Here is a 27083-nt window from a genome sequence, read left to right as displayed (position 1 = left end):
ATTGCGTCTGCTAGAGTGGAGAGCTCGAGGCTAGAGTGTGGGGCATCGCAGGAATCTGGTTAAAAAAGTATGGAACTTCTGTCCTTTGTAAGAATACGTGTTCAAGATTTGGAGCCTGGTCGGGGTTATCAAAAATTCAGCCGAATGACTTCTCTCGTTCTGGAAAATTTATTTGTCAGATCACAGGTCAAGTATCAGCGCTGCGTTTGCAAAGGCAGGAGCAGTTCAGGCAGCACACAGGCCGGAAGAACAACTAACTAACATCAGCAAGAACATCATGTTTTATAACCCTTGAAAGACAGGGAAGGAAATATTTCTATTGGCCCTAAACTGGCGTAGAGGAGGACCTTCCACCTCCCGCATCTAAGATCCGGTCACATCCAATGTCCAGACTCCTGACTTAACGTAAACATCGTAAACAGAGTGTGTATGTTGAATAGTGTTGGTGTGTCTCTAACCCCCCTTTGGCTGGTAAATCTTCTAGTTGACCCGCAGACCTTACATTCCTCAGCCAGGACACAAACTGACTCCCCATCCTGTCAGACTCGTGTCTGCCTGCTCGGCAGATCCTGCCTCCCCCTTACTTAACTCTTAAATCAAGACAAGACAGCAAACCCCCAACTAAGCCCATGAAAAGAACTTTTGATTATCAATTCCCCCTTTTTACATAATTCATTATGTAAACCAAAAAAATCAAAAGAAACCACCAATCTAAACGCTAAATATCTATATCAGTGAATACGGGTGAATGCAGCAGTCATGGAAATCCCTAAACAGTACAAAAAACCCAAACCGAGTATAATAGACACAGAATACATCCTAGCCTAGAAATATCACACCATCTACGTGTATGCATCCACTATATATGATGTGTGCAACAGTTAGCAGATCACGCGGACAGGAATGTTGAACTTAAAAGGATTTCTTCTTCAGGTCCCTCGAAGTCGGTTCTTACCATACCCATCTCCTCCGGCCCTAACAATTGGATCCTTTCATGTAACAAAGCCATCTGGTATGGCAGGGGTATTTTAGCATCTATTGCAGAGGTGATGCATCGGAGACATAGTTGTCTGATACAGGGGATGCAGCAGCATCCACAAAGGGCAAAAACCACTATTGCGATTACTAAGGTCAGAAAAACTGACAGGAAGAAGCCCTTCCACTGTCCAAAGTATTTATCAAACCAATTACCGACGGTGCCGTCTATACCAGAGTGTTCAGCTAATTCAACAGACATGGCTCTGAGTCCGTGTAATGCTCTAGTAAAGGATCCATCTGGGGCGGTGTTATTGGGGATAAAAGTGCAGCACGCTTGGCCAAACATCGCACACACTCCTCCTTTTTCAGCTAATAACATATCCAAAGCCATCCGGTTCTGGTAAGTCATCAATGAGGTGGCCGATAGTTGGCTGTGCACCCCTTCCAGAGCATCTCTCGTCATATTGGTGAGCCGCTGGATATTGAAATGTACATAATTTAGTCGGTCCACATTTTTGTTTACAGTTATAAAAGGGAACAATGATTCCCATCCGGCCGCTATCTGATCCGTTAACTTGTATTGATCAGGTACCCCTCTCGGCACCCCAATAGCATCGAAATAAACAGGGGATCCTACTGTTAAGCTAAATTCTCTTTTACTGCGACTGAATGAATTACGCCTTTTTGCCTCGTTGCTCAATGTTTCAGCGGTTATTGGAACTATTTTCAGCGGAACGATGAGGGAAACTGAGGTGCATTTCCCCATCCACTCAGCTGACAGTACATTAAGTAATCTGCTACCGCCGCAGTACCAGTAGATATCAGAGCGGGCCTGGGTCAATTTGGTCATATTTGTCCAGGTGGTTACATCAAATGTCACATTGCACCATGAATCGGTTAAGGAACCTACGTTCAGTCCCCCATTAAGATGCTTAGTGAAACAGGTATAATCGCCACTTATGGGAGTGAACATGGGAGGGATTGCTTGTGGTTGTGATCCTGGAAAAATAGTTACCCACGACTTGCAACCTTCACTTGGATTCTCTTTAGTATGTAATTCTATCAGGCAGTCAATGTTACCGGCCTGGCTAAGGACCGAGGGCACTGTCCATAGGCTGGGTCTTGCACCTGCACAGGCCACACAGTCAGCTGAGTCCATTTGCTGGGACGCAGTTGTGATCCAATCCACCCAGTAATTTGTCTGGGAGAACCCCGTCTCTGCGGAAAGTTTGTCGTGGATCACAGCTAGATCTTTTGCTATATTTTGGCCCTTGGGGTTCTCAGTGACTTCTTCAGCCTCAGCAGTAGTGGGTTTCCCCTCAATGTCAGGTGACACGTATTTAAACCTAATCAAAGCCAATGGATCTTTATCGGCTACATCCACTCCTATAACCATGTACCACTGAGTAGGATCACTCTTCTCATGACTCATACCGTAATAGGTGCCCACTGCTCTTGGAGCAAATGGTGACTCTGCTAATCCGGTCACAGAAATCATTAAAGGATTGTGCCCCTTATCCCGAGCCCCCGATTGATCTCGAATCAGTGTAATGGATTTTTGTAAATCCACCCCCGGAGTTCTACTACCCCACTGTCTCTTGAAAGAAGGCGATGTGTAACCATATGGGCCTGTGTTCCATCCTACCATGTCCCAGGATGTACACCAATGTTTTATGAGCCTCCCCCAGGGGAACAGACACATGTAAACATCATATCCCCTCCACTTCTGTTCATTTGGTCCACATCCTATCAGTGAGCACAGATCTACTCGGAACACTTGGGTTCTGTAGGTTTTATTCAGTTCTAATGTCACGACACCGTCCACCTTGCGGTGTGTACCCACTGCTCTAACCCTCCGCTGGAGTCCCCTGCTATTTTGGTCTTCTGCTTCTACCTGAGACGTGGTCAGATTGTTAACATTCTGGTCTAAGTTCTTCAGCTGTAATTCCCACCAGAGAAAAGGCAGAAACACTATCAGAGTAATTAAAAGGAGTACTAATCCTATGTTAGCCCCAGTACATCCTAGAGGAGTTCTCATGATTTCAGAGCTTGATCAACTTTTAGAATGCAAGATACTTTTATTGAGATGTAGATTACTTTTACTGCACTGATTGTTAAGAGATGCTTTCTTCCACCTCAAGGGATTAATTCCTTATGGGGAGCCTGATAACGACTCCCTCTTTTAGCAACGAAAACGGAGTAGCGGCTCCTTAGTTTACCGACACCGGTGTTCTGAGTCTCGTTTACTCTATATTCCTCGATCTTAACCGATATCTGGGCTCGTCCCCCTCCTCGGGCTCTTCTTCTGGACGAACAATGGGTTCGACACAATCTGACTGTACTTCCTTAGACAGCAGGGACAAGCCTATCCTGACGTCAGCCAGGGTTCTTTCTGTTGGCGGGAGAGAGCGAGCGCAGTGTGTCTTGTGTATCCAATTACTTAATTTGTCCTCTTTTAACCACACTTTCACACAGTGCGTGGTTACTTCTGCAACTTTGTATGGACCTTCCCAGCGGGGATCAGTCCAACTGAATCTGGCTACTTTCCGTAGTACCCAGTCATCCACCTCCACTGGTGCACCCTCTCCTTCGTCTTCTCCAGATAGGATCTCTGTCACCTGTTGAGAGATACTCATCACAGTATTATTCAACATTCTCATATAGTCAGATATTTCCACATGTTGGTACTGCAATGGGCTGACAGTGGTAGGCAAAGTGGTTGTTAACGGACAAGGCATCTTTCTTCCCGTTAATACCTCATGGGGGCTTATCCCTAACTTAGAGTTAGGACATGATCTTATCCCATACAGCACTATTGGCAGGGCTGCCACCCACGTCAGCTTCGTTTCAGCACAGACTTTAGCCAAACCTTCCTTTATGGTTCTGTTAGCTCTCTCAACTAGCCCTTGAGACTGAGGATGATAAACTGCCCCAAATTTATGCTTGATCCCGAACGTTTTCTCTATTTCTTGTAGTTCAGCGTTCGAGAAGTGTGAACCATTATCCGATCGTATGACTTCTGGAATTCCAAATCTGGGTATTAGTTCTCTGGTCAGCCATTTTACTACGTCTGCTGCTCTTTCTGATTTTGTGGGGATCGCCTCCACCCACCTAGAAAAAGGATCAACGCATACCAACAAATACCTCTTGCCCTCAACTCGATTCTTCATTCCCATGTCTGTGAAGTCAATTACCACCTCTTTCCATGGTGCCATAGGGGCAGGGAAACTTCCAAGTCCAGCCTTCAACGCCACCTTCGGGTTGTGTTTACAACAGATCTCACATGTTTGGACATAATATTTAGCTATGTCGGTCAGGAATGGATGCCACCATTGTTGGGAGATTAACGTTATCATACGTCCACTGGCACCATGTCCACGACTATGGGCCTCCTGGCACAACATATTCAACAACACCGCCGGGGCCACTACCTTCCCCTCGTGGCTTCTCCACAAACCTTCACTGCCTTTGCTGGCTCCCTTGTTCAGCCAGGCTTGCTTCTCTGTAGGTGCAGCTTGTTCTTGCAACTTCACGACATGTTGTAAGTCTAGCTTAGCACTTTCTGGATCCTCCGCTTTTTGCATCATTTGGTGTCTTGGCGTGTATCCTGCTGTGCGCTTAGCCGCCTGGTCTGCAGCATTATTACCTCTAGCTACCTCTGAGGCTTCTGTCTGATGTCCCTTGCATTTCATTACTGCTACTTGCTTTGGTTTCTTTAGTGCGTGGTATAAATCTAGCAGTGGCTGCAGGTGTTTGACAGGAGTCCCATTGCTAGTTACAAATCCTTTTCTCCTCCAGTGGCATAAATCAATGTGGACTGCTTGTAGAGTGTAGGCAGAGTCAGAATAGATATTCACTCTTTTGCCTTCAGCTGCTTTGCACGCTTCTGTCAGAGCCATTAACTCTGCGGTTTGTGCTGAGGCAGGCTGAGGAACTATGCCTGTTGTGATTGTTTCCCAGCTTCCCCTTGACCTGTGTACCACAGCATACGAAGCAACAAGTTCTCTGTCTAGCGTCTGGTGACTATGGCCGTCGCAGTAGTAAGTGTCATCAGGGTCAGTTAGCGGCTCCTTTTCTAGCGTCGCATGAAGTTTCATTTCCTGGTCTGTTAGTTCTGCACACACATGCTCCTCCCCATTTCCCATCTGAGTCGCCATGTTTCTGGTTGTAGCCTCATAATGTATGTGTGTTTTGGTCAATAGGCTTTGCAAAGCTGATTGTCTTGCCGTGGAAAGTGTGAACGCGTTTGACTGTAAGAACGCAACTATTCCATGCGATGTGTGCACAACAGTCTGGTGTTCCATTGTTATATGGGCCGTTTTAATCAACGCTCTTCCAATAGCAGCTACGTTTCTGACACACGAGGGATGCCCTATTTCCACGTTATCCAGCTTACCACTATAGTACATCAAAACCTTACGATCTGTGTTACCCTCCCCCTTTTGAAACAGAACGGAATTCACAAATCCGTTCTTTTCATCAACATCTAGATGGAAGGGTTTCGAGTAATCAGGGGGGTGCAATGTGGCTGCGCTGGCCATGGCCTGCTTGGTGGCAATAAATGCAGCCTCCGCCTCCCGGGTCCACACCAAAGGCTTTGAGTAGTTTTTATAGCCTGCACCCAATATCAACGCCCTCAAGGGGGCCACCTGCACCGAGAAATCAGGTATAAAATTCTTGCTCCATGTCACAAGTCCTAAGAATTTCATCATTTCTCTAACCGTCGTGGGCCGAGGATGTTGCAAAATGGACGACTTCTGTGTGTCAGTCATAGCTTGCCCTGATGGTGACACAATTCTCCCCAGAAAAGTCACCTTCTGTCTCCCAATCTGCAATTTTGATTTAGACACTTTGAAGCCGTTTCCCTGTAACCACCGCAGAACCGTTCTGGTAGCGGACATAATCGTTTCTGAGCTAGTCCCTGCTAGCAGAATGTCGTCCACATATTGTAGTAAAACAACTCCTTCTGGTAGTTCCAACTCGGCCAAAATGGTCTTCAGAACATGGTTAAAAATTGATGGTGAGTCCACATAACCCTGTGGTAACCGCGTATATGTATATTGGCGCCCCTTATACGTAAACGCAAACATTTGTCTCGAGCGCACAGCTAGAGGGACACAGAAAAAAGCATTCGCCAGGTCAATGCAGGTGAACCATCTTTTATCAGGGCCTATTGCATTTAACATTGTATAAGGATTTGGGGTGCCATAGTGAGTTGGTACTACAACTTTGTTGACGAGCCTCAAATCATGCACCATTCTATAGTCAGGCTTTCCGGGTTTAGGGACCGGGTTAGTCGGGGTATTCCAGGGGAACCCCGTCCTCTCCAATACACCTGCCTGCAGCAACACTTCAATTGTTTTTTCTATCCCTGCGATTTGTTCCTCCCTTAAGGGGTACTGAGGACGGTAAATTGGGACCGTTCCGGTTTTTAATTCAATTACCACTGGGGCCATTGGAATCAATCCCACATCAGCTCCCCCTTTTGTCCAAAATGTATCAGGAAAATCATCTAGCATGAGCTGTGTGTTCTCATGGTCAGTATTTTCCCTACCATGTGTGCGGCTTAGCAGGTGTTTCTCTGGTATAAGTTTTACTTCTGAGGTATGTGCAATACGGTACATGTCATTAGCCTGAGAGTAATGTAAGTTAACATTTTGAGTGGGCACCCAGTCCGTGGCATCAACCCCCGCTTTAACCATCGGCCCCATGTTCTTAGCTTCTCCTCCGCTTTGGATGAGCAAGGTGATGTGAGGAGCAGAGGTCTCTTGTAGCGCATATAGAACTTGTAACTCAGAGGTTAGTTCCACCGCAGCTGCCACACCTTGTTTCCCCACATAGATCTCTCGGACCTTAACAGCAGGATGTCCATGGACCTCGCTTTCAAACTCAAGTCCACTCCACAGGGTGTCATAGTTCTCATCAGGAGACAGCGAATAGTTCATCGTGCAATGAGGAGGATCCGCAGGTGGTTCAGTCGGGTGTAATACCTTGAACCATGGGCCCCAACGGCGGACAGTCTCATGCAGAACAGTTCGATCATAGTCCTCCACTCTCCCCCACCAGACCTCTGCTTCGTCATTCAGCGTCTGTTGAACTTCAGCTTGCAGCAACTGGTGGCCATAAGAGTGGGGTGTGGCACATCGTTGCTGTGTCCCATCCGGGAATGTTACAGTGATACATCCCTTCGTCATTTGCATAATGATATTTTGGGAACACAAAATGTCTCTTCCCACCAGGTTAATCGGGCAGGCAGTGGAAACCAAAAAGGATTGGTCAAAACAGAGCGATTTCCATTTACATGGGACTCGAATAGAAAGTGGCCACTCATCTGATTGACCCGAAAATCCGATAACTGGCACAGTATTCCTTGATGGTGGCAGTGGCGTGTTTATTGTGGAATACCTAGCACCTGAGTCCAGCATACATCTGTAATCTCTTCCGTTGATTGTCAGAGTCACCATGGGTTCTGGGAACAGGTTACCGTCAGCCGTCGGATCTGGGCACCCCTATGGCATTTGCTGATGACCTGGGGCCTGATGCCGCAGGCTATTACCCTGTTGTAGTGTATGTGGTGCTTGTGGTGGATAGATATCGTAAGGGTATTGAGCTGGGTTGGACTGAGGCCTCTGACCCTGAGGTGGATGGGGGCATGCGTCGGACCAATGTCCAAGCTGCCCACAGCTGAAACAAGTATTCTGTCGTTGTCTAAACTGCCCTCCATTGTTTGGAACTCGGCCACGATTTCCCCCTCCCCACTGTCTTTTCGGTTGCCTGAAGCCACCGTACAGTGGGGCCCCCATCATGTGTTGTGGTTGCGGGGCATAAGGTTGGGGGTAGTAAGCCTGTGGAGGAGTGTACGCGGCCTGTTGTGGTTGCTGGCAGGCTGGCGCACATGGGAAGGGAGGGGGGTCTGGATAAGGGTCATATTGAGGTGGCCCTTCCCCCTGAGATGGCGCTGTTGTTTGGGTCATCTGTTTGGCTTCACTCTTGCCCTGGTTCAACTTCTCTCTGCTTTCCTTCAGCTGTGCTTTCGCCAATTGTAACTGAATATTGTTTAATTCACCCTTTTCCTTATCATATTTTTCTTTGCTCCGGTCCACATAGTGTTTAATCTGTGAGGACCAAGCATCAAAATTCATGTCAGACAACCCCACTATTCCTCTTAGTTGGGTCTTCATTGTCTCCGAGACAGATGACTCTATGGCGCCGCGAAGAAGAAGCTCGGTTCTGTGATCATCCATGACACCTTCCCCTAACTTGTTGTCCCATAATTCTCTGACTCTCCTTAAATAACTATTTCCACCCTCTCCGTCGTGTGGGGGAACATAAGTGAGTTCTGTGGTAGCCACCTTCACAGGATATTGGAGTCTGAGCTTTGGCCAGAGCACTGACACCCAATTTGCCAGAGGCTCCCCGTCAGGGAGGTCAGAGGTCCCGGCTTCCCCCTCTAACTTCTGGAGGTCAGCTAGTGAGGCACACGCCACAAAAAGTCTTCTAAGATCCCCCAAACCGGGAACACTACCCGCACACTGAGCAAGGAACCCACGAATCCACGCTGCACCACCCTTCTCTATTTTAGGTAATGCGAGCTTCATCATGCTTAGGTCTGACAATGCGAGTGGCGCATATGTCGTTTTTTCACTTCCGTCTCTACAAATAGCCGTTAACAGTGGTAGTTGATGAGAGGCCGGAGCATCCCGTCTGATTTTTGACTTAGGTTTCAAATCATTACATTGATGCACATTCGCTCTGGCTGCATTCCCCTGATAATATCTGTTCCTATTACCTCTTAACCCCCCTGTCTCATGGCGCTCCATCGGAGTAGATGACTGTGGTTTTTGTGACTCTAGCTCTGCTCCATGCTCCTGAAATTCCTCGTCCCAATCATCTGCAGGGCCAGGCTCATCTTCCTCTGACTCAACCTGCCTCCCCCGCTCATCCTGTCCACTCCGGGTGATTGATTGCCGCTCTGCCCTTGCTATGACGTCTAACAAAGTCTCTTCTCCTGCAACTCTTCTTCCCCCTACATTAAATGAGGTCATAGGTCTGTGCTCGGGTTGCCGCTTCTTTACGACTGTCGAGTGATTCTGTGGTGTGTTAGGATTACTCCAATCGACAGACTCCAGCTGGGGCCTGTCCTCCAAATATTGTACCGTCTCTGAGAGAAAAGCAGAAACCTTCTCCACCCCATCATTCTCTTCATGTGGATATGGAGTTACCTGTAACAACCCTTTTTGAACTACCAAAACTTGAGATTCTCCTGGATTAGTAGCTTTGCCTTGCCTCAGTGGCATCTGATGTGGTTCATTTAACAACCGATTAGCCTCCGCATATGGGCCTGTCGAGTAAGGAGGAGGCGCACTAGATTTACAACCGGTCTCATGCTCTTTCTCCTCTCCTGCTTTGGCTTGCGGCAACTGCATTGCCGTCTTACTCACGAATACCGCATTTATTTCTCCCAGAAAAGTTCTACAGTCCACTAAGAACTCATCTGCCTTTTCTGCACTTTTCTTCTCTTTTCCACAAAATCTCCCTTTAACGGCAAGGAGCGCATGCGCTTGGTCTTTTCCTCTTATCGCCATCCTAAGATGGTCCTGCAGCTGCTCGCCTGTTGGTTGAGAATCTGTCTCCCTTCCAAACATTCCTCTTTCCTGCATCTGTGCAACCCACTTCACATATTTTTTTGTTACACATTTCCTATCTTTTTCTAGGGTTTTATCCATATGTCTCTTATAAGTCTTAAACAGGGCGAAACCCAGAGTGCCTTCTTTACACCTCTCCCATATCGTTATGGTTTCCTCCATTTTCATCACAGGTTATTTATTTATTCACACGTGATTTTTGAACACAAGAGAAAGGACTCAATGCCCAATACTGTGAACCCAATCAAGAACCTTCTACTGTATTAGAGGAATACAGCGCTCGATTGTTGAGGCTTATAACACCAGTTCACTCGTATTGTTTTATTTCTCTCGTATTTATACCACCATCATTTAACTATGATTTTCCCTTTTACCCTTTAATACATATCCCCACAGATGTGTAATCCGGTCAAACACTTTTCACTGTCGGATTCTCAGTCCTTTTTCAAGTCCTGATACGCCCAGCTTCCAGGTTCGGTAAAACACCAGGAGTTACACCAACCACCCACACATTTCCCAGTATGAAAAACAACAAATCTTTCCCTGTGTCCTTATTTCTTCATCTAATATTCTAACCTGCCAGTCCAAGAATCACACGAGTAGGACTGCAGGACCAGAGGTATCTACGTACCACACGGATTGCAACTTGGATTTCTACAGACTAAGATTAACATAAATCCCTGCTCTATTCTAAACTGCCAGCCCACTGCATGCAAACGTGGGACCCCAGTCACCAGAGGTATCTACGTACCACACGGATTGTAACTTGGATTTCTACAGACTAAGAGTCGACCTCAGGGAACTCAAGTGAGCCCCGTCATTCCTTTTTAAACTCCTCATATATTTACCTAAGTCCCTAAACCTAAACCTAAACTAAACCTAAACCCCTACACTGTCTAAACTGCCAGTCCACTGCATGCAAACGTGGGACTGCAGTTACCAGAGGTATCTACGTACCACACGGATTGTAACTTGGATTTCTACAGACTAAGAGTCGACCTCAGGGAACTCAAGTGAGCCCCGTCATTCCTTTTTAAACTCTTCATGTATTTACCTAAGTCCCTAAACCTAAATCCCTACACTATTCTAAACTGCCAGTCCACTGCATGCAAACGTGGGACTGCAGTTACCAGAGGTATCTACGTACCACACGGATTGCAACTTGGATTTCTACCGACTAAGATTATGTATATTTTTACCTAAATCCCTAAACCTATGGACACTTATTCACTTTCCCTAACGTTGAATTCAGTGTGAGTATGTGCTTATACTTTACATGTGATCAACAGGAAATTTTCAATTTTAGTTTTAAATTTAGTGGTCTTATGACGACCTTATTCAGTCAATGGACAGAGACGAATTCTGCAGTTGACAACAAATCTTTTTAGAAGTATCCAATCACAGACATTTTATTCGTTTAGAACAAAAGGTTGTCTGCTCACCTGATTCTGTTTTGGGCCCTTGTTGTCAATGCTGAACCACGCCGCCGGTCCTTTCAGCTCGGTCCGGAAAACGGACGTCCCCGTCTTTCTTTGTCCAGGTCAGCAAATCACGTCGGGGTCACCAAATTGTAAGAATACGTGTTCAAGATTTGGAGCCTGGTCGGGGTTATCAAAAATTCAGCCGAATGACTTCTCTCGTTCTGGAAAATTTATTTGTCAGATCACAGGTCAAGTATCAGCGCTGCGTTTGCAAAGGCAGGAGCAGTTCAGGCAGCACACAGGCCGGAAGAACAACTAACTAACATCAGCAAGAACATCATGTTTTATAACCCTTGAAAGACAGGGAAGGAAATATTTCTATTGGCCCTAAACTGGCGTAGAGGAGGACCTTCCACCTCCCGCATCTAAGATCCGGTCACATCCAATGTCCAGACTCCTGACTTAACGTAAACATCGTAAACAGAGTGTGTATGTTGAATAGTGTTGGTGTGTCTCTAACCCCCCTTTGGCTGGTAAATCTTCTAGTTGACCCGCAGACCTTACATTCCTCAGCCAGGACACAAACTGACTCCCCATCCTGTCAGACTCGTGTCTGCCTGCTCGGCAGATCCTGCCTCCCCCTTACTTAACTCTTAAATCAAGACAAGACAGCAAACCCCCAACTAAGCCCATGAAAAGAACTTTTGATTATCACCTTGCAGCCAAAGTATACACTCTAGAGGCTTCATTTCTTCAGATTAATGAGGGTATGGTTGTGCTGATTGGATTAATGTGTTCATGGAATCCCAGAGTTCTTTAGTTTTGGCGCAAGGAGTGTTTGAGTGACACAACCTCTGCCAAAAGCCCCATAGGCTCCAATACAAATCTGCCGACATATTTCTCACAAAAATCCACAAGGTACACGTTTTGTCAACGGCCATAGGAGCCGTATTTATTACCGGACAGACATAAAAACACATCCACGAGTTCGGTAGAGTCTTGGGTCTCATACAAACGCCGTATTTTTTAGATAGCTGTTATAGTTTTGCGCTGGTTCTCATTTGTTTGAGGTGTGGATTCTGTGTAACTCGCTGTCCTGTGTCTGCACTTTTGCAGCCGCACAGGTGCGGCGTTGTCGTGGTTACTCGCTCACATGCTGCAGGATCTGTCTGTGGCTCACAGCTGCTCCTTGTGACCTGATTAGTGGAGTCACATGACGCAGCTATGCTTTCTGTCAACAGACCAATATGATAAAGACACTAGCCCCCCTCCCCCCTCCACCCTGACCTCTACTTACTGTTAATCACTCTCAGTCAGTCAGTCAGTCTAATTCTCCTCCCCTCTCCCTCTCTTCCTCACCACCATTCCCTTCCTCACCCTCTCACCCTCCCTCCCTCTATCTACACCCCCCCACCCCACCCAATCCAATAGGTGCGCCGTTGCCGTGGTTACTCGTAAACACGCTGCAGTATCTCTGTGTGTGACTCACAGCTGCTCCAATGACGTGATTAGTCGAGTCACATGACGCAGCTATGCTTTCTGTCAACAGACCAATATGATAAAGACACTAGCCCCCCCTCCCCCCTCCCCCCTGACCTCTACTTACTGTTAATCACCTCAGTCAGTCAGTCAGTCTAATTCTCCTCCCCTCTCCCTCTCTTCCTCACCACCATTCCCTTCCTCACCCTCTCACCCTCCCTCCCTCTATCTACACCCCCCCACCCCACCCAATCCAATAGGTGCGCCGTTGCCGTGGTTACTCGTAAACACGCTGCAGTATCTCTGTGTGTGACTCACAGCTGCTCCAATGACGTGATTAGTGGAGTCACATGACGCAGCTATGCTTTCTGTCAACAGACCAATATGATAAAGACACTCGCCCCCCCTCCCCCCTCCACCCTGACCTCTTCTCACTGTTAATCACTCAGTCAGTCAGTATGTCTGTCTATTTCTCCTCCTCTCTCTCTCCCTCTATCTCTTCCTCACCACCCCTCCCTTCCTCACCCTCTCACCCTCCCTCCCTCTATCTACACCCCCCCAACCCACCCAATCCAATCATTTCAAAATAAAAGCCACATGGAGGGAATTTTTACTGTAATGTTTGTGATGAGGCCTATTAATTAAAAACTTCTTAGTTTGAATAACAAACATTCTGTCTCCCACTACGAATATTACTCGTACTTCTAGTACTACAACTGATACTTCTACTACCATACTACTAGTATTTCTACTGCTATTAATACTACAACTACTACTAATGTTATTACAAATACGACTATGGCTAATAGTATTACAGCTGTTTCTACTGCTATTGATACTAAACCTACTATTACTGCTAGTACTACTAATACCACAATTATAACTAATACTACTACTAATATTACTACAAACAATTTTAAACAAATTTAAGCTCCTGCAACTTCTGTTTTTAGAAAATCTATTGAAATTCAGCTTCCCCACTTCCTGTATTTTCAGCAGTTCTTTAAAATAATTTCAGCTATTCTTATGCCTCTATCAACAGCAATTTTTCACTATTCATTTCTGTATTTTTTTGCAATATTTCAAATTTATTTCAGCTGTTTTCATTTCTGCTTTTTCAGCAAATCTATTGAAATTCCTTTCAGCTTCTCCCATTTCTGTATTTTCAGCAATTTCAAATTCATTTCAGCTTTTCTAATATCTATAATTTCAGCAAATGTATTCAAATTCCCTTCAACTTTCTGTATTTTCAGCTATTTTAAAAAGTTCATTTCAGCTTTCAGCTTTTTGCATTCCAACGCATTTTCAGCAGGAAATGCATTTTCTAGTTTCCGACTTATTCTTCTATTTCTTCCGTGGCACCTTTCAACTCCTTCACACTTTCAGCTATTAAAATCCTTCAAATATAAAAATGTTCAGCTTCTTTCCGGCTTCCGGGCTATGACTTTTCAGCTTTCTACCTCTTAAGCTTGAATTTATATAAATCAATAATCATTAATATTTTAACATGGTTTTCAAATGGAGTTTGCTTTTCAAATCCTCTTAAACTTCTTCAACTTCTTCAACTTTCAGATATTTCAGCTCCGCCAATCTTTCAGCTACAGACACCATTTAAACTTTCAAATGTTGACACAAGTCTTAACTATTTTATGAAAAAAACTGCTTCTTGATATCTATTGTACTTTTTTCATAATCACTGATTATGTTTCACTAGTTCTTCGCTCCGTTACTGACTTTTACATGAGTGTGTATTGCGTCTGCTAGAGGCGGGACCTCGAGGCTAGAGTGTGGAGCAGCGCAGAAATCTGGTTAAAAAAGTATGGAACTTCTGTCCTTGCAGCCAAAGTATACACTCTAGAGGCTTCATTTCTTCAGATTAATGAGGGTATGGTTGTGCTGATTGGATTAATGTGTTCATGGAATCCCAGAGTTTTTTAGTTTTGGCGCAAGGAGTGTTTGAGTGACACAACCTCTGCCAAAAGCCCCATAGGCTCCAATACAAATCTGCCGACATATTTCTCACAAAAATCCACAAGGTACACGTTCTGTCAACGGCCATAGGAGCCGTATTTATTACCGGACAGACATAAAAAGCACATCCACGCGTTCGGTAGAGTCTTGGGTCTCATACAAACGCCGTATTTTTTAGATAGCTGTTATAGTTTTGCGCTGGTTCTCATTTGTGTGAGGTGTGGATTCTGTGTAACTTGCTGCCATGTCTCTGTCTTTTGCAGCAGATCGTTAATGAGCACAGGTGCGGCGTTGTCGTGGTTACGAGCACTCACATGCTGCAGGATCTGTCTGTGACTCAGCTGCTCCAATGACGTGATTAGTGGAGTCACATGACGCAGCTATGCTTTCTGTCAACAGACCAATATGATAAAGACACTAGCCCCCCTCCCCCCTCCACCCTGACCTCTACTTACTGTTAATCACTCTCAGTCAGTCAGTCAGTCTAATTCTCCTCCCCTCTCCCTCTCTTCCTCACCACCATTCCCTTCCTCACCCTCTCACCCTCCCTCCCTCTATCTACACCCCCCCACCCCACCCAATCCAATAGGTGCGCCGTTGCCGTGGTTACTCGTAAACACGCTGCAGTATCTCTGTGTGTGACTCACAGCTGCTCCAATGACGTGATTAGTGGAGTCACATGACGCAGCTATGCTTTCTGTCAACAGACCAATATGATAAAGACACTCGCCCCCCCTCCCCCCTCCACCCTGACCTCTTCTCACTGTTAATCACTCAGTCAGTCAGTATGTCTGTCTATTTCTCCTCTCTCTCTCTCCCTCTATCTCTTCCTCACCACCCCTCCCTTCCTCACCCTCCCTCCCTCTATCTACACCACCCCACCCCACCCAATCCAATAGGTGCGCCGTTGTCGTGGTTACTCGCTCACACGCTGCAGGATCTCTGTCTGTGGCTCAAAGCTGCTCCTATGACCTGATTAGTGGAGTCACATGACGCAGCTATGCTTTCTGTCAACAGACCAATATGATAAAGACACTCGCCCCCCCTCCCCCCTCCACCCTGACCTCTTCTCACTGTTAATCACTCTCAGTCAGTCAGTATGTCTGTCTATTTCTCCTCTCTCTCTCTCCCTCTATCTCTTCCTCACCACCCCTCCCTTCCTCACCCTCTCACCCTCCCTCCCTCTATCTACACCCCCCCACCCCACCCAATCCAATAATTTTAAAATAAAAGCCCCATGGAGGGAATTTTTACTGTAATGTTAGTGATGAGGCCTATTAATTAAAAACTTCTTAGTTTGAATAACAAACATTCTGTCTCCCAACCCCCCCTCACCCAATTCCATCATTACAAACTAAAAGCCTGAATGATTATCTGTACCTTAACCATGAAGCGGTTTCGTTGAAATACGCATTGCTCTTTCAAATACTACTATAACCACTACGAATATTACTAGTACCTCAGTAGAACTACAACTGATACTTCTACTACCATACTACTAGTATTTCTACTGCTATTAATACAACTACTACTAATGTTATTAAAAATACTACTATGGCTAATAGTATCAGTATTCCAGCTGTTTCTACTGCTATTGATACTAAACCGACTTCTACTGCTAGTACTAATACCCAAATTACAACTAACATTACTACAAACAATTTTAAACCTCTTTTTATTCATCTCAGCTTTTGTTATTTCTGTACTTTTTAAAATTCATTTAAGCTCCTGCAACTTCTGTTTTGCAATATTTCACATTTATTTCAGCTGTTTTCATTTCTGCTTTTTCAGCAAATCTATTGAAATTCCTTTCAGCTTCTCCCATTTCTGTATTTTCAGCTATTTCAAATTAATTTCAGCTTTTCTAATATCTTTTATTTCAGCAAATGTATTCAAATTCCCTTCAACTTTCTGTATTTTCAGCTATTTTTAAATATTCAGCAAATGTACTCAAATTCCCTTCAACTTTCTGTATTTTCAGCTATTTTTAAATATTCAGCAAATGTATTCAAATTCCCTTCAACTTTCTGTATTTTCAGCTATTTTTAAATATTCAGTGCAGCTTTCAGCTTTTTGCATTCCAACGCATTTTCAGCAGGAAATGCCTTTTCTAGTTTGATATTTGCTCCTGGGGTTGTTGAAGCAAAGTAAATCATTTTTAGGTAAATGTTCAGGTTTTCTTGGCACATTTGAAGAAAAATAAACACTTCTCACAAAAATCACAAATTCTTCAAACTCGGATATTAGCGCAAATACTTTATCATGTTTATCAACCAGTGGTACGTGTGACTTGGTGGTATATCTGAGTCATAATATTAAATATTTATTTCGCTGTAATTCTCTGCAGAACAGTCATAAGGTTCATCTTGCAACGAGCCACCTGTCTCTTTCAATCTGTGTAAAAGAAAAACATGGTCATAAGCACTAAATTAAACTTTTTATAGTCATACACAAAATGCACTGCCATCATGGAGCTCTTCATTATAACATCATAGATTACATACGGTGACCTGTTGTTTCCTTATCCTTTTATTTAGTGACGACCGTAATTGGATGACCCGACTTGTTTAATATGAGCTAATAAGCTAATGTTGGGCATTTCTGCTTCTTAGATGGGCCAGCTCAAGATGTCAGCCATGCTGTTATACTTCTGTTGGTAAAAACAGATCCTTATGGTGTAAAAAAGATTCAAGGAAAAGTATAGAATAATCCCGGTACATTTGCTCTATATGGCAGTAATTTTAATAAAAAGAGAAAATCTGAGATGGAAACAAGCAGTATAACTGCAAAACAAAAAGAAGTAAAAACACAAATGAATGAAATTCTAACCAACAACGCTGTAATGTCTTTCTCCCCCTCCTATGCAGCGATGGCTGGGCAGACAGGTACGATGTGACAGATGGCTATGAGAGGGAGGCGGCCGGTGGAATCACAATAAAGTTAAAGTCGGCCTATGTGACCTGGTTCGACGATTATTACCTGAACTTGAAGCCCGATGCCAACCTGAGAAACCCTTGGTTCCCCGAGTTCTGGCAACACCGCTTCCAGTGCAGGTTGATCGGACATCCGCAGGAGAGCAGCTTGTACAACCGCACCTGCACCTGTTAGTACATCGTCATGTTCCACACGGTTCCCATCATGAAACCCTGCAACATTACTTTGCAGTGACTGTGTTTGTTTTTACGAGCAGGTCTCTGTTCTCCACAGGGAGAGAGTCTCTGCGCCATCAGTACGCCCAGGACACCAAGATGGGCTTCGTCATCAACGCCATCTATTCCATGGCTTACGGACTGCACGCCATGCAGCAGTCCCTCTGTCCAGGATACAAGGTACGCTAATGAACAACGTGCTCACCTGTGCTTCCACTTTGGGGCGTGACAGTATTGACGGCCAAGCATTTGCTCCTCCCCCTGGTGCCAGGGGTTGTGTGAGACCATGCGGCCCATCGACGGCCGCAAGCTGCTGGACTTCTTGATGAAAACCAACTTCACTGGTGTGTCTGCAGAGACCATCTACTTTGACCAGAATGGAGACTCGCCTGGCAGGTAAGGACCCGGTGGGGGCAGAAAGGAGGGAGTGTTGAAATTGCAGTTTCATGCTCAAAATGTATGTGCTTTAGGTATGAAATCATGAACTTCAAGCGCACAGGCGAAGATGAGTATTCTTACAACCACGTGGGAAGCTGGGACCAGGGGGGCTTGAAGATGAACGATGAGGAAATCTGGAGTAACAACAGTGAAATCATCCAGTCCGTTTGCTCTGAGCCGTGCCAGAAGGCACAGATCAAGGTATGCAACGCGAATCGACTGGTTTTATTCACATTGTCGAGAAAGATATGTGTTAACATTTAAAAAAAAATGTTATTTAGTAGGCAAAGGTGCACTAAATATATCTACCTTTTATTGGCTTGTATGCAATGGAGTATTTATCAACCAGAGAACACACAGTGTAATAAATTCACTTTAGAAGAGCCATAGGCGGCGACCAAAGGTTTGCAATCTGCTAAATCGATCCAACAAGAGCCTCCGAAACCCCACCAGGGACTCAGCAAAGCTCTTTGTTCCGGCTTTCATCATGTCCCATCTGTGTTTCTGCAACTCCCCGCAGCTTCTCCAAATCATGGAGAACAATGCAGTCTGCCTCCTCTTAATCATCCAAAAAGTCTCCAAAAAAAAGAAACCCCTCCTACACACTCTCCTCTGACTCCCAGTTAATGTGTCAGCTCGCAGGGAATTCAAAACTCCAGACAAATGTTCCGAGGAAGACTTGCGTGTTCACACCTTCAGACCTCGTAGACCAAATTCCTATCCGACTGTTTGTTTCTCTCTCCTATCAGGTGCCTCACACATTCTCCCACTCTCGCTTCCATCAAGCCTGTCTCAGATTGATACCTTAGGATGACAGTGATGTGGCAGTGAAGAGCGGTTGCCGGATCTCCTGACCTGCATGTTTGCATGCGAGTTCCACATAAGATATCAACCCGGAACTTCCTGTAACCGACCCGAACGGCCTCCTCTCTCCTCAGCTTATTTTCACAGTGAAGGGCTGATCAAAATAAATAGAATTGTTAAATGTATTCAACACATGTCTTTTTTTTTCTTTCTTTGATCCCCCGACGAGGGAATCCTCATTACGCTGCACCTTTGGGTAGTCACAGTTCAAGATTAGCTACATAAAAAGGCCATTGGAGCTTTAAGACCTTTCCGCCTTTCTCACACTGGTGTGTGTGTGTGTGTGTGTGTGTGTCCAGGTTATCCGCAAAGGAGAAGTGAGCTGCTGCTGGACTTGCACTCCCTGCAAGGAGAACGAGTTTGTGTTTGATGAGTACACTTGTCGAGCCTGTGTCCTTGGCTTTTGGCCCACAGATGACCTCACTGGTAAATACGTATGCGCGTCTGCTCAGCACACCGACATTGTTCTAAATCAGGCCAGAAGGTCATGCGATCATGCTTCACCCTCAAATCCCCTTAAATCAAGACACATGCTGGAGTACTGAGCAAACACAAGGAGCCTTTGGGTCTTTGCCAGGATAAAGAATTTGGCAGCAGCCTAATTTCTTTATTCAAAGTTCTGTTAAAAGTATTCAAAAGCCTTTCCCCAGCTTTGTAATCAATTATTGTTTACAAATCCTGTTCCTCCGTGTTCATAAAAGACATTAAGGCTGTTTCTACGTGGATCCTCCCGAGGGGAACAGAAGTGTGCTTTACCTGTCATCCCTCTGATCTATCTCCGTATGATCCCTCATCTCTCACAGATCCCTTTAATCCGTCACAACTCTCATGACCACATCCTTTGCTACATCCGCGTCAAGCTGCGAAATGCACGTACACAAACAAACATCCTCATGCTATTGCCCTACAAGATGAATAAATCCCTCTGTGTCTTCTCGCTCCCTGTGATCCCTCTGTGTTCTGCAGGTTGTGAGCCGATCCCCGTGCAGTATGTGCGCTGGGGGGATCCAGAGCCCATTGCTGCCGTGGCCTTCTCCTGCCTGGGCCTTATGGCTACGCTTTTTGTTACGTCCGTCTTCATCAAGTAAATGAATCCTGTAGCTTTACTAGATGGGTCAGAATCGATCCAACTTTAATGGCGATAACATGAAACAAACGCGATCAAGGGTTAAAGAGTAACACCTTGATTTTTCTCCCGCTGCCTTTTTTTTACAATCAACCTTTATATATTTTTTTATTCTTACGTAGGTTTTGGGACACTCCAGTGGTCAAGTCGTCTAGCCGTGAGCTCTGCTACATCATCCTGGTTGGAATATGTCTGGGCTATCTTTGCACCTTCAGCCTTATCGCCAAGCCCCACATTGTCTACTGCTACCTCCAACGGCTGGGAATCGGCCTGTCCCCTGCCATGAGCTACTCTGCGCTGGTCACCAAGGTACTTTCTTTTCTGTTTTGTCACCAGGAAATGAACGCTGAGTCAGTAGTAGGAGTTAGTACCATTATTTGTGAGTTAAAGCCTGAAGATAATTAATTTATAAAAATATTCCATACTGTAGCAGCCTTGAATTAAAATTAAATGGCCTGTTATTGTAATCCAAGTTTTTTATAAATATATATTTTTTAGCATTAATAGAAGGGCACCTAAGGTTAAGGGCAAGAGCAACAGAGCTACTTCCAAAAAATGTACAGTTGTGAGTGAGGTAAGGTAGAGGTGTGGGCAGAGGTTCATGTTTAAGACCTAGAAACTGAAATGGGGATTATTATTATTATTATTATGAATCACAAGTGGTTTTATCCACACTAGATGTAAGTGAAGCCTCCATAACCATTTGATCTATTTTTTATCCAGACCAACCGTATAGCAAGGATCTTGGCAGGCAGCAAGAAGAAGATCTGCACCAAGAAACCGCGCTTTATGTCCGCCTGCGCACAATTGGTCATCGCCTTCCTACTCATACTGCTGCAGTTTGGGATTATTGTGGCACTTTTTATCATAGAGCCACCAGAGGTTTGTGTGCAAGTGTGTGTGTGTGTGTGTGTGTGTGTGTGTGTGGTTTACAGTGTGGGGGATGTTCAATTACATTTACTTACCCAGCTACAGTGACTCCCATTATCTTCTCTAAGGTGATCTATGATTACCCCAGTATCCGGGAGGTGCACCTGATCTGCAATCTGACCACTCTGGGGGTGGTGGCGCCGCTAGGCTACAACGGCCTGCTCATCCTGAGCTGCACCTTCTACGCCTTCAAGGTACCTCAGCATAACAGTAGTTAATAATGCATGGAACCTTCCATTGAACTGACTCAACCCATCTATCTTTCTCATAGTATACTTTGTCGGCTCTTAAGCCTATTCTCATTTTGATCCTGTTTTATCCCTATAATAAATTATATTTTCTTCCTTTTCTCCGACAGACTCGAAATGTTCCGGCTAATTTTAATGAGGCCAAGTATATTGCCTTCACCATGTACACCACGTGCATCATTTGGCTGGCCTTTGTTCCTATTTACTTTGGGTCCAACTACAAGATCATAACCATGTGCTTTAGTGTCAGCCTCAGCGCCACAGTGGCTCTCTGCTGCATGTTTGTCCCAAAGGTAAGAAATGCAATTAAAAATTCTCAGAATCACAATAGAAATTTTCAACCTTCCTTTTTCCATTCTTAAGCTAATAGGTTTATTGTATTTCGTTTTTGTTTTCAGGTGTACATCATGCTTGCCAAGCCTGAGAAAAATGTCCGGAGTGCTTTCACAACCTCCACAGTGGTGCGCATGCACGTGGGGGATGCCAAGAAAGTGACAAAGACTGGCAAATCCTCTAGCAGCATGGCCAACTTGTTCCGACGGCGTGGTTCTGTGCAAGACAACACCAGGTATATGGGAGACTTGAGTGGGTATTACGCAATGAATAAATTCCCCCTGGTGTCTGATAATCAAAAGTTATTTTCATGGGCTTAGTTGGGGGTTTGCTGTCTTGTCTTGATTTAAGAGTTAGGTAAGGGGGTAAGCAGGATCTGCCAAGCAGTCTTAATGCAGCTTTGGACAGCTGCATGAAGAAAGCTGATTTTGTTTCCTCCTGAATGGCACTATTATTTAAAACTACTGACCCGACACCCACATAGCGAAGGTGTTTCTGATAATGAGTCCATGTATAGAGGTTAAAACTCTGCTGAGATATTCCAAAGAAAACCCTCTTGAAGTGGGAAATCAGAGCCGAATCCATAGCAACAGGATCAATCGCTCCCTGAGCTGAGGAAAGGCTACATCATTTGGGTTAGGCTTCTCATAGGGGACCCACTGCCTTTAAGGATTTCTCTTTCTAGGGAATGATGAATGATAAGAGTGCAAAAGATAGAATGGGGGATGGTAGAAATTCTGACAAGTAGAACATGAATTCATTGCCCTGGTAATGGATTACCATGCTAAGAACAACACATGTTAACAAATAATGTATTGTATATAATATTGTTTGTATTGTATTGTCATATTCCTAATAAGGTTTCATAAAATGCCATCTTATGTCCTTCGTGCGTTTCGCAGTTCCAATGGGAAATCAGTGACATGGTCGCAGAATGAGCGCGGCCACAGGCCAAACATATGGAAGAGGATGTCGTTCCACGTCAAGAAAAAGGAGGTAGTTGAGACAAACCAGACCGCCATCATCAAGCCTTTCTCTGAAGGAGGAGACGCGCCCGCGGACACCGGCGTCAGAGAGCAGTTTGCAGAGCAACAGGTGTCTCAGCACTTCAGCTGCTCCCCTTCTCCGTCACCGAGGAGCTTCCATGGAGGTGAGGGTGCCGAGGATGCCTCACCCACTTGTGAAACGGAGCACCCGGCTGGGGTCAGGAGAAGAGGCGGGGACAGCGGCCAGTGTGATGGTATGGCGGACGGCGGGGACATTAGCGTCATCGGCGTGGGCGACATCGGCATAGGGATGATCGGTGGCCAGGCTCAGGGCGCCACCATCATGGACCAAATCAGCTGCGTGGTCAACCGCTTCACCGCCAACATCAGTGAGCTGAACACCATGATGCTGCCGGGCGGCGTCCCCGCCAACCCCTCGTCCGCCGCCGCTGTCCCGCCCGCGGCCGCAGAGGCCGCCCCCGGCCCGCCTCAGTACCTCGGATCCAGAGGCAGGCAGGCCGCCGCCGCCACTGTCACCACATACGCCGAGGTGGCCGTCGTCTCCAATCTCTGCGAGAATCGACCAGCGGGTAAGATTTACGAGCACCTGGCCGGGACTTGCGTAAGCAGCAGGCGAGCCAAGGACATGGAGGAGCTGGTCGCTCTGACGCCTCCATCCCCGTTTAGAGACTCATCTCTGAGCTCCAGCGACAGCTCACCCCCCTCGCTGTCGCCAGCCTCTGAGGCTGAGTACGACCAGCTGCTGCTGAGACACTACAGCCAAAGCTCCTCTTCTCTCTAAACATGCTCGCGCTACACATTCTTGCTGGCCCTCGTTTATCCTCCATCCTGAAGGAACTGCGTCAGACCCCGAGCAGACTGGTGGATGCCCTTCTGTGTGCGGGTATTCTGATATATTTAGGAGGTTTTTTTAATTGAATTTAAAGATTGGATTAGATTAACTCGAACATTGGATAGGTACCATTGTTGAGACGGGAAATTCTAAATGCTGAAATGAAGCTGTGCAGCTTCAGTGCTTCATCGTTGTCTCCGAGTAAAGGACTTGAGAAACTGAAACACACTTGTGGGCATTTTACAGACTACAGGTATCTACATATTTGAATCCCAAAGAAAATACTCATACGTTTAGAAAACATAGGTAAAATTACCTTTAGCATTTTTTTATTATATATTGGTTATCAATCTTAAATGGGAATATTTACCAATTATTCATGTTTGGTGTTTTATATATTCCAAATTGGTTCGTACTCTGACTCTCAAAATGGCATTTGAATTGTTTAGTTAAGTGCAGGTATTCCAACACTCAACGTAGTTGTATTTAAGTTGTCAAATTGCTTATAGTATATGATTGTGTTTGACTCTTCTTTAATGTTTTGAGACCTGCTGGATGCAGATCGTATCAGCATGAAGGCATCTTTCCAGACAATTGCTGAAACAACAGCAACTGTTTGACCCATTTCTCCTTACTTCTAATGTGTTGTTAGTCTTGAAGGACACGAACATTTAGTATTGTGATGCTGGAGTAGAAAGTGTACAGATGCTGCACTAATGTACGCAAATCCAAAAGCGTGTGGAGAATACTTAACAGCTCTCCCGACAACAAAAGGCACGACCCCCAACAGGTGTCTTGCACACAAAGAGATTATGAACTTCTTGGATGTTTTCCTTAATTCTTTCTTTTAGATGTGATTTATCTGAATGATTGTTGTAATGAAGTGGACCAAAACGATCAACCACCTCAGGATGTGTCTGAATCTCAGTACTTTCACATTCAACTCGTACCTGCTGAACGACTGCTGTCGTTTGTTGGCTCAAAGTGTTTCCAGTTTGCATGATGTCGAGATTTGGTTGCACTTATTTAAGCTATATTTGTAATAAGTTACTTTTTGATATTGTAAATGTAAAACCGATAACACAAATAGCTACAGTAGCAGGACAATGATACTATCTGTGTGTGTGCGTGTTTATATTGATGCATTTTTAAGATTAGTTTTAGGAGGAGAGAGGTGAACAGTTGTTTCTGGCTGTGTCGATGTTTCTTAGCTTGTTTCTATAGCTGAGCTCATATTTCAGGCATTATAACGAGGATATTCTTTTTTTTACTATTAATTATGCTTGAAATATTCAATGAATATACTTTTTTGTATCTGCATTTTGGCCTCCCTGATGATGTAGGTGAATGCCAGTATGGATTGAAAGGCTAGCAGATGTAACTGATGATAGAAACGGAGCTGGCTTTCGCTTGTTTATCTGTCATTGAGTCCCTATTCTTTCTGAATGTTTACAAAGGCAGGAGTGCATCCATGCTTTGTTTTAAATGTGCAGGATTCTTTTATACTGACTGTTAATGTGAGACATTTGCCATATTTGCATGCTGGTTTGTTTACATTTTGCAGGTGTATACTATGCGTTATGCCAATAATTCACTGATGTTATCTACAGAATACATTTGTTGCTTATCTCTTCATCTGCCTTTCAGAAAACCTGAATTTACAATTTAAACGTGTACTGCATTAAAGGTTTCCATCCAAATTAAATGCAGTATCTTTCAATTATTGGTAATCGTTATTTGTAAATGTTCTTTATTCACACTGGAGGAATTATTCATCAAATTAAAAATATATATAGTGTAAGAGTGAATTGATTGAAACAAAAAAATAGATTTTCCATGACACCGTGTTTTATGGAGTCATGTTTCTGTATAGGAAACTGGATCATGTGCAGCAGTAGTTATTTATACAGCTCCAAAGTCGATATTACTTATAAACCTTCTCTAAATAAGAACATAATTATGTCAAATCACGGGCGATAATTAATAAACCTAACGAGAATAAGGGTTTCTGGGGCAACTCTTTATTAAATAACTGGATACAATGCCGTGCATTGTGGTAGAAAATCCTTCAGTGAAATTCACAAGATGACGGGCAAAGTGTACAGTTGGAGTTTAATAGCTTTGAGGAGCCCAGGGAGAGCAAAGCCTCAGCGGTCCATAACGCTTTGTTTTTCCTCGGCATCCGATGGTGCTCTATGCTGTCACATACTGTAGTCCATCGGTGTAGGTTAAATGGAAAACATACAGGCACACTATTATATAATGATTCATGCACCACAGCTCCGCATAAAAACAACCATCACGGTGATTTATCTCGCTCCCACAGGCTACTTTGGATTCACACGACAAAGACTGCCGCATGCTATACATTTCTATATGTGGCTTGAAGTGGAGGGCTCTCTCTGTTGCCTGTCTGATTTATGTCATTCTTGCCCCTGGTACATGAGTACTGGTCCTTTCTTGGCTAATTCTTTACTTTTTGTATAAAGTAGATTTAATAGTAATGTGATATAATGTAATGTAAAGTAATAGTCCTTTATTTGACTGTGCGACAGATCATGTCACACGTTTATTACACGCAGGTGGACTAATTGTGTGACTTCTGAAGGCAATTGGTTGCACCAGATCTCATTTAAGGGCTTTATAGCAAAGGTGTTTAAAATGAAAGTATGCACCAATTTTATTTAATTTTCAACTCTTTTTTTCTTTTCGATTCTACAGTCATTTAGATTAATTTTGTGTCCATTACGTCCATTACCTGAAATACAAACAAAAGTCTACTTTGATTTCTAATTGTAATGCAACAAAATAACAAATGCCTGAAACTCCTGTACCATATATTTCAGGATATATAACACATTCTACCAGGTTGATTTAGAGAATTCATCCTTTAATAGTAATGAACATGCTTCTTAGAAATATTTAACCTACCAACTCTGCGGTGGTACTGTGTTTTACCTTTGTGAATGTCTTTGTTCTAGAACAACAGCAAATGTACTATTTAAGAAACAATTTTAACAGCAGGATTAACATTGTAGAGCAGGCTGTCATGCCCCTCAACGCCTTCTTGTTCTCTTCTCCCACCATCCTTCACCCAGATGCTCTTGGTCCGTGATTAGTGGCTCTGTCCCCAATATTTAAACGTGGCTGGAGAAGGTTCTGACTATTTTAAGACTCAGCCTGCTGCTTTTATTTTAGCCTTGCTTACTGTTTCAGTTTTGAGTTTGTAGACGGATGACCGGTAGTCCAGTACCTTTATTTACAGTCGCATTTTGGGTTCTGGTACTTTGTTTTAGATATTTGTGGCCAGGCCTCCAGACTCACAGATTTGGTTCATTTCTGGCGTCAATTATAAATCAAATTGTATTGCTTAAGTTACTATTGGATAATGCATCTTTTTTTTGTACAATATTTTCATGCACGAGACCGTAAGAAATGCCCCACAATGAGATTCCAAAGAAAAGCATGTAAAAGTGTTTGTCCTGTGTGACATACCTGATCCAGCAGTTGAATGTGCCGCTAAATTTATGAATATTAGAGTTAGAGAAGAGTTTTACATATTTCATATAACTGCAATTACTGCGTCTTCTCTCCTGCTGGGTGCATTACAAGGTATGGCTACCCAAAATCACTTATTTTCTAACTGCATCTAAACTGACATT

At 44.4% G+C, this 27083-nt stretch overlaps 2 protein-coding genes across 2 annotated transcripts in view; one reads left to right on the top strand and one right to left on the bottom strand.

Annotated features, from left to right (window-relative positions):
• grm5a (glutamate receptor, metabotropic 5a) overlaps positions 1-25126 on the top strand; it is a 102966-nt gene extending 77840 nt beyond the window's left edge. The window contains exons 7-18 of the mRNA XM_040181533.2: positions 17362-17597; positions 17702-17823; positions 17915-18039; positions 18114-18282; positions 19245-19371; positions 19912-20029; positions 20194-20380; positions 20795-20953; positions 21070-21195; positions 21360-21542; positions 21648-21817; positions 22485-25126. Of these exons, the coding sequence (XP_040037467.2) occupies positions 17362-17597; positions 17702-17823; positions 17915-18039; positions 18114-18282; positions 19245-19371; positions 19912-20029; positions 20194-20380; positions 20795-20953; positions 21070-21195; positions 21360-21542; positions 21648-21817; positions 22485-23370 (2608 nt within the window). The 3' untranslated portion in view covers positions 23371-25126. The remainder of the gene's footprint in view (positions 1-17361; positions 17598-17701; positions 17824-17914; positions 18040-18113; positions 18283-19244; positions 19372-19911; positions 20030-20193; positions 20381-20794; positions 20954-21069; positions 21196-21359; positions 21543-21647; positions 21818-22484) is intronic.
• On the bottom strand, positions 154-8209 carry LOC144410354 (retrovirus-related Pol polyprotein from transposon 412). Its single transcript, XM_078106646.1, has one exon. The coding sequence runs from the start codon at positions 7440-7442 to the stop codon at positions 3222-3224; it is 4221 nt and encodes a 1406-aa protein (XP_077962772.1). The 5' UTR covers positions 7443-8209; the 3' UTR covers positions 154-3221.
• Positions 25127-27083: the final 1957 nt, after the last annotated feature.

Source organism: Gasterosteus aculeatus, chromosome 7 (genome assembly GCF_964276395.1).
Source record: "Gasterosteus aculeatus chromosome 7, fGasAcu3.hap1.1, whole genome shotgun sequence".
Taxonomy (NCBI): Eukaryota; Metazoa; Chordata; class Actinopteri; order Perciformes; family Gasterosteidae; genus Gasterosteus; species Gasterosteus aculeatus.
Note: the sequence above shows the minus strand (reverse complement) of the source record. Positions and strands in the feature narration are given on the sequence as shown.

Bases quoted from the DNA above. Each gene is read 5' to 3' on its own strand.
- LOC144410354 (XM_078106646.1), bottom strand. From the start codon at position 7,442: ATGGTGACTCTGACAATCAACGGAAGAGATTACAGATGTATGCTGGAC.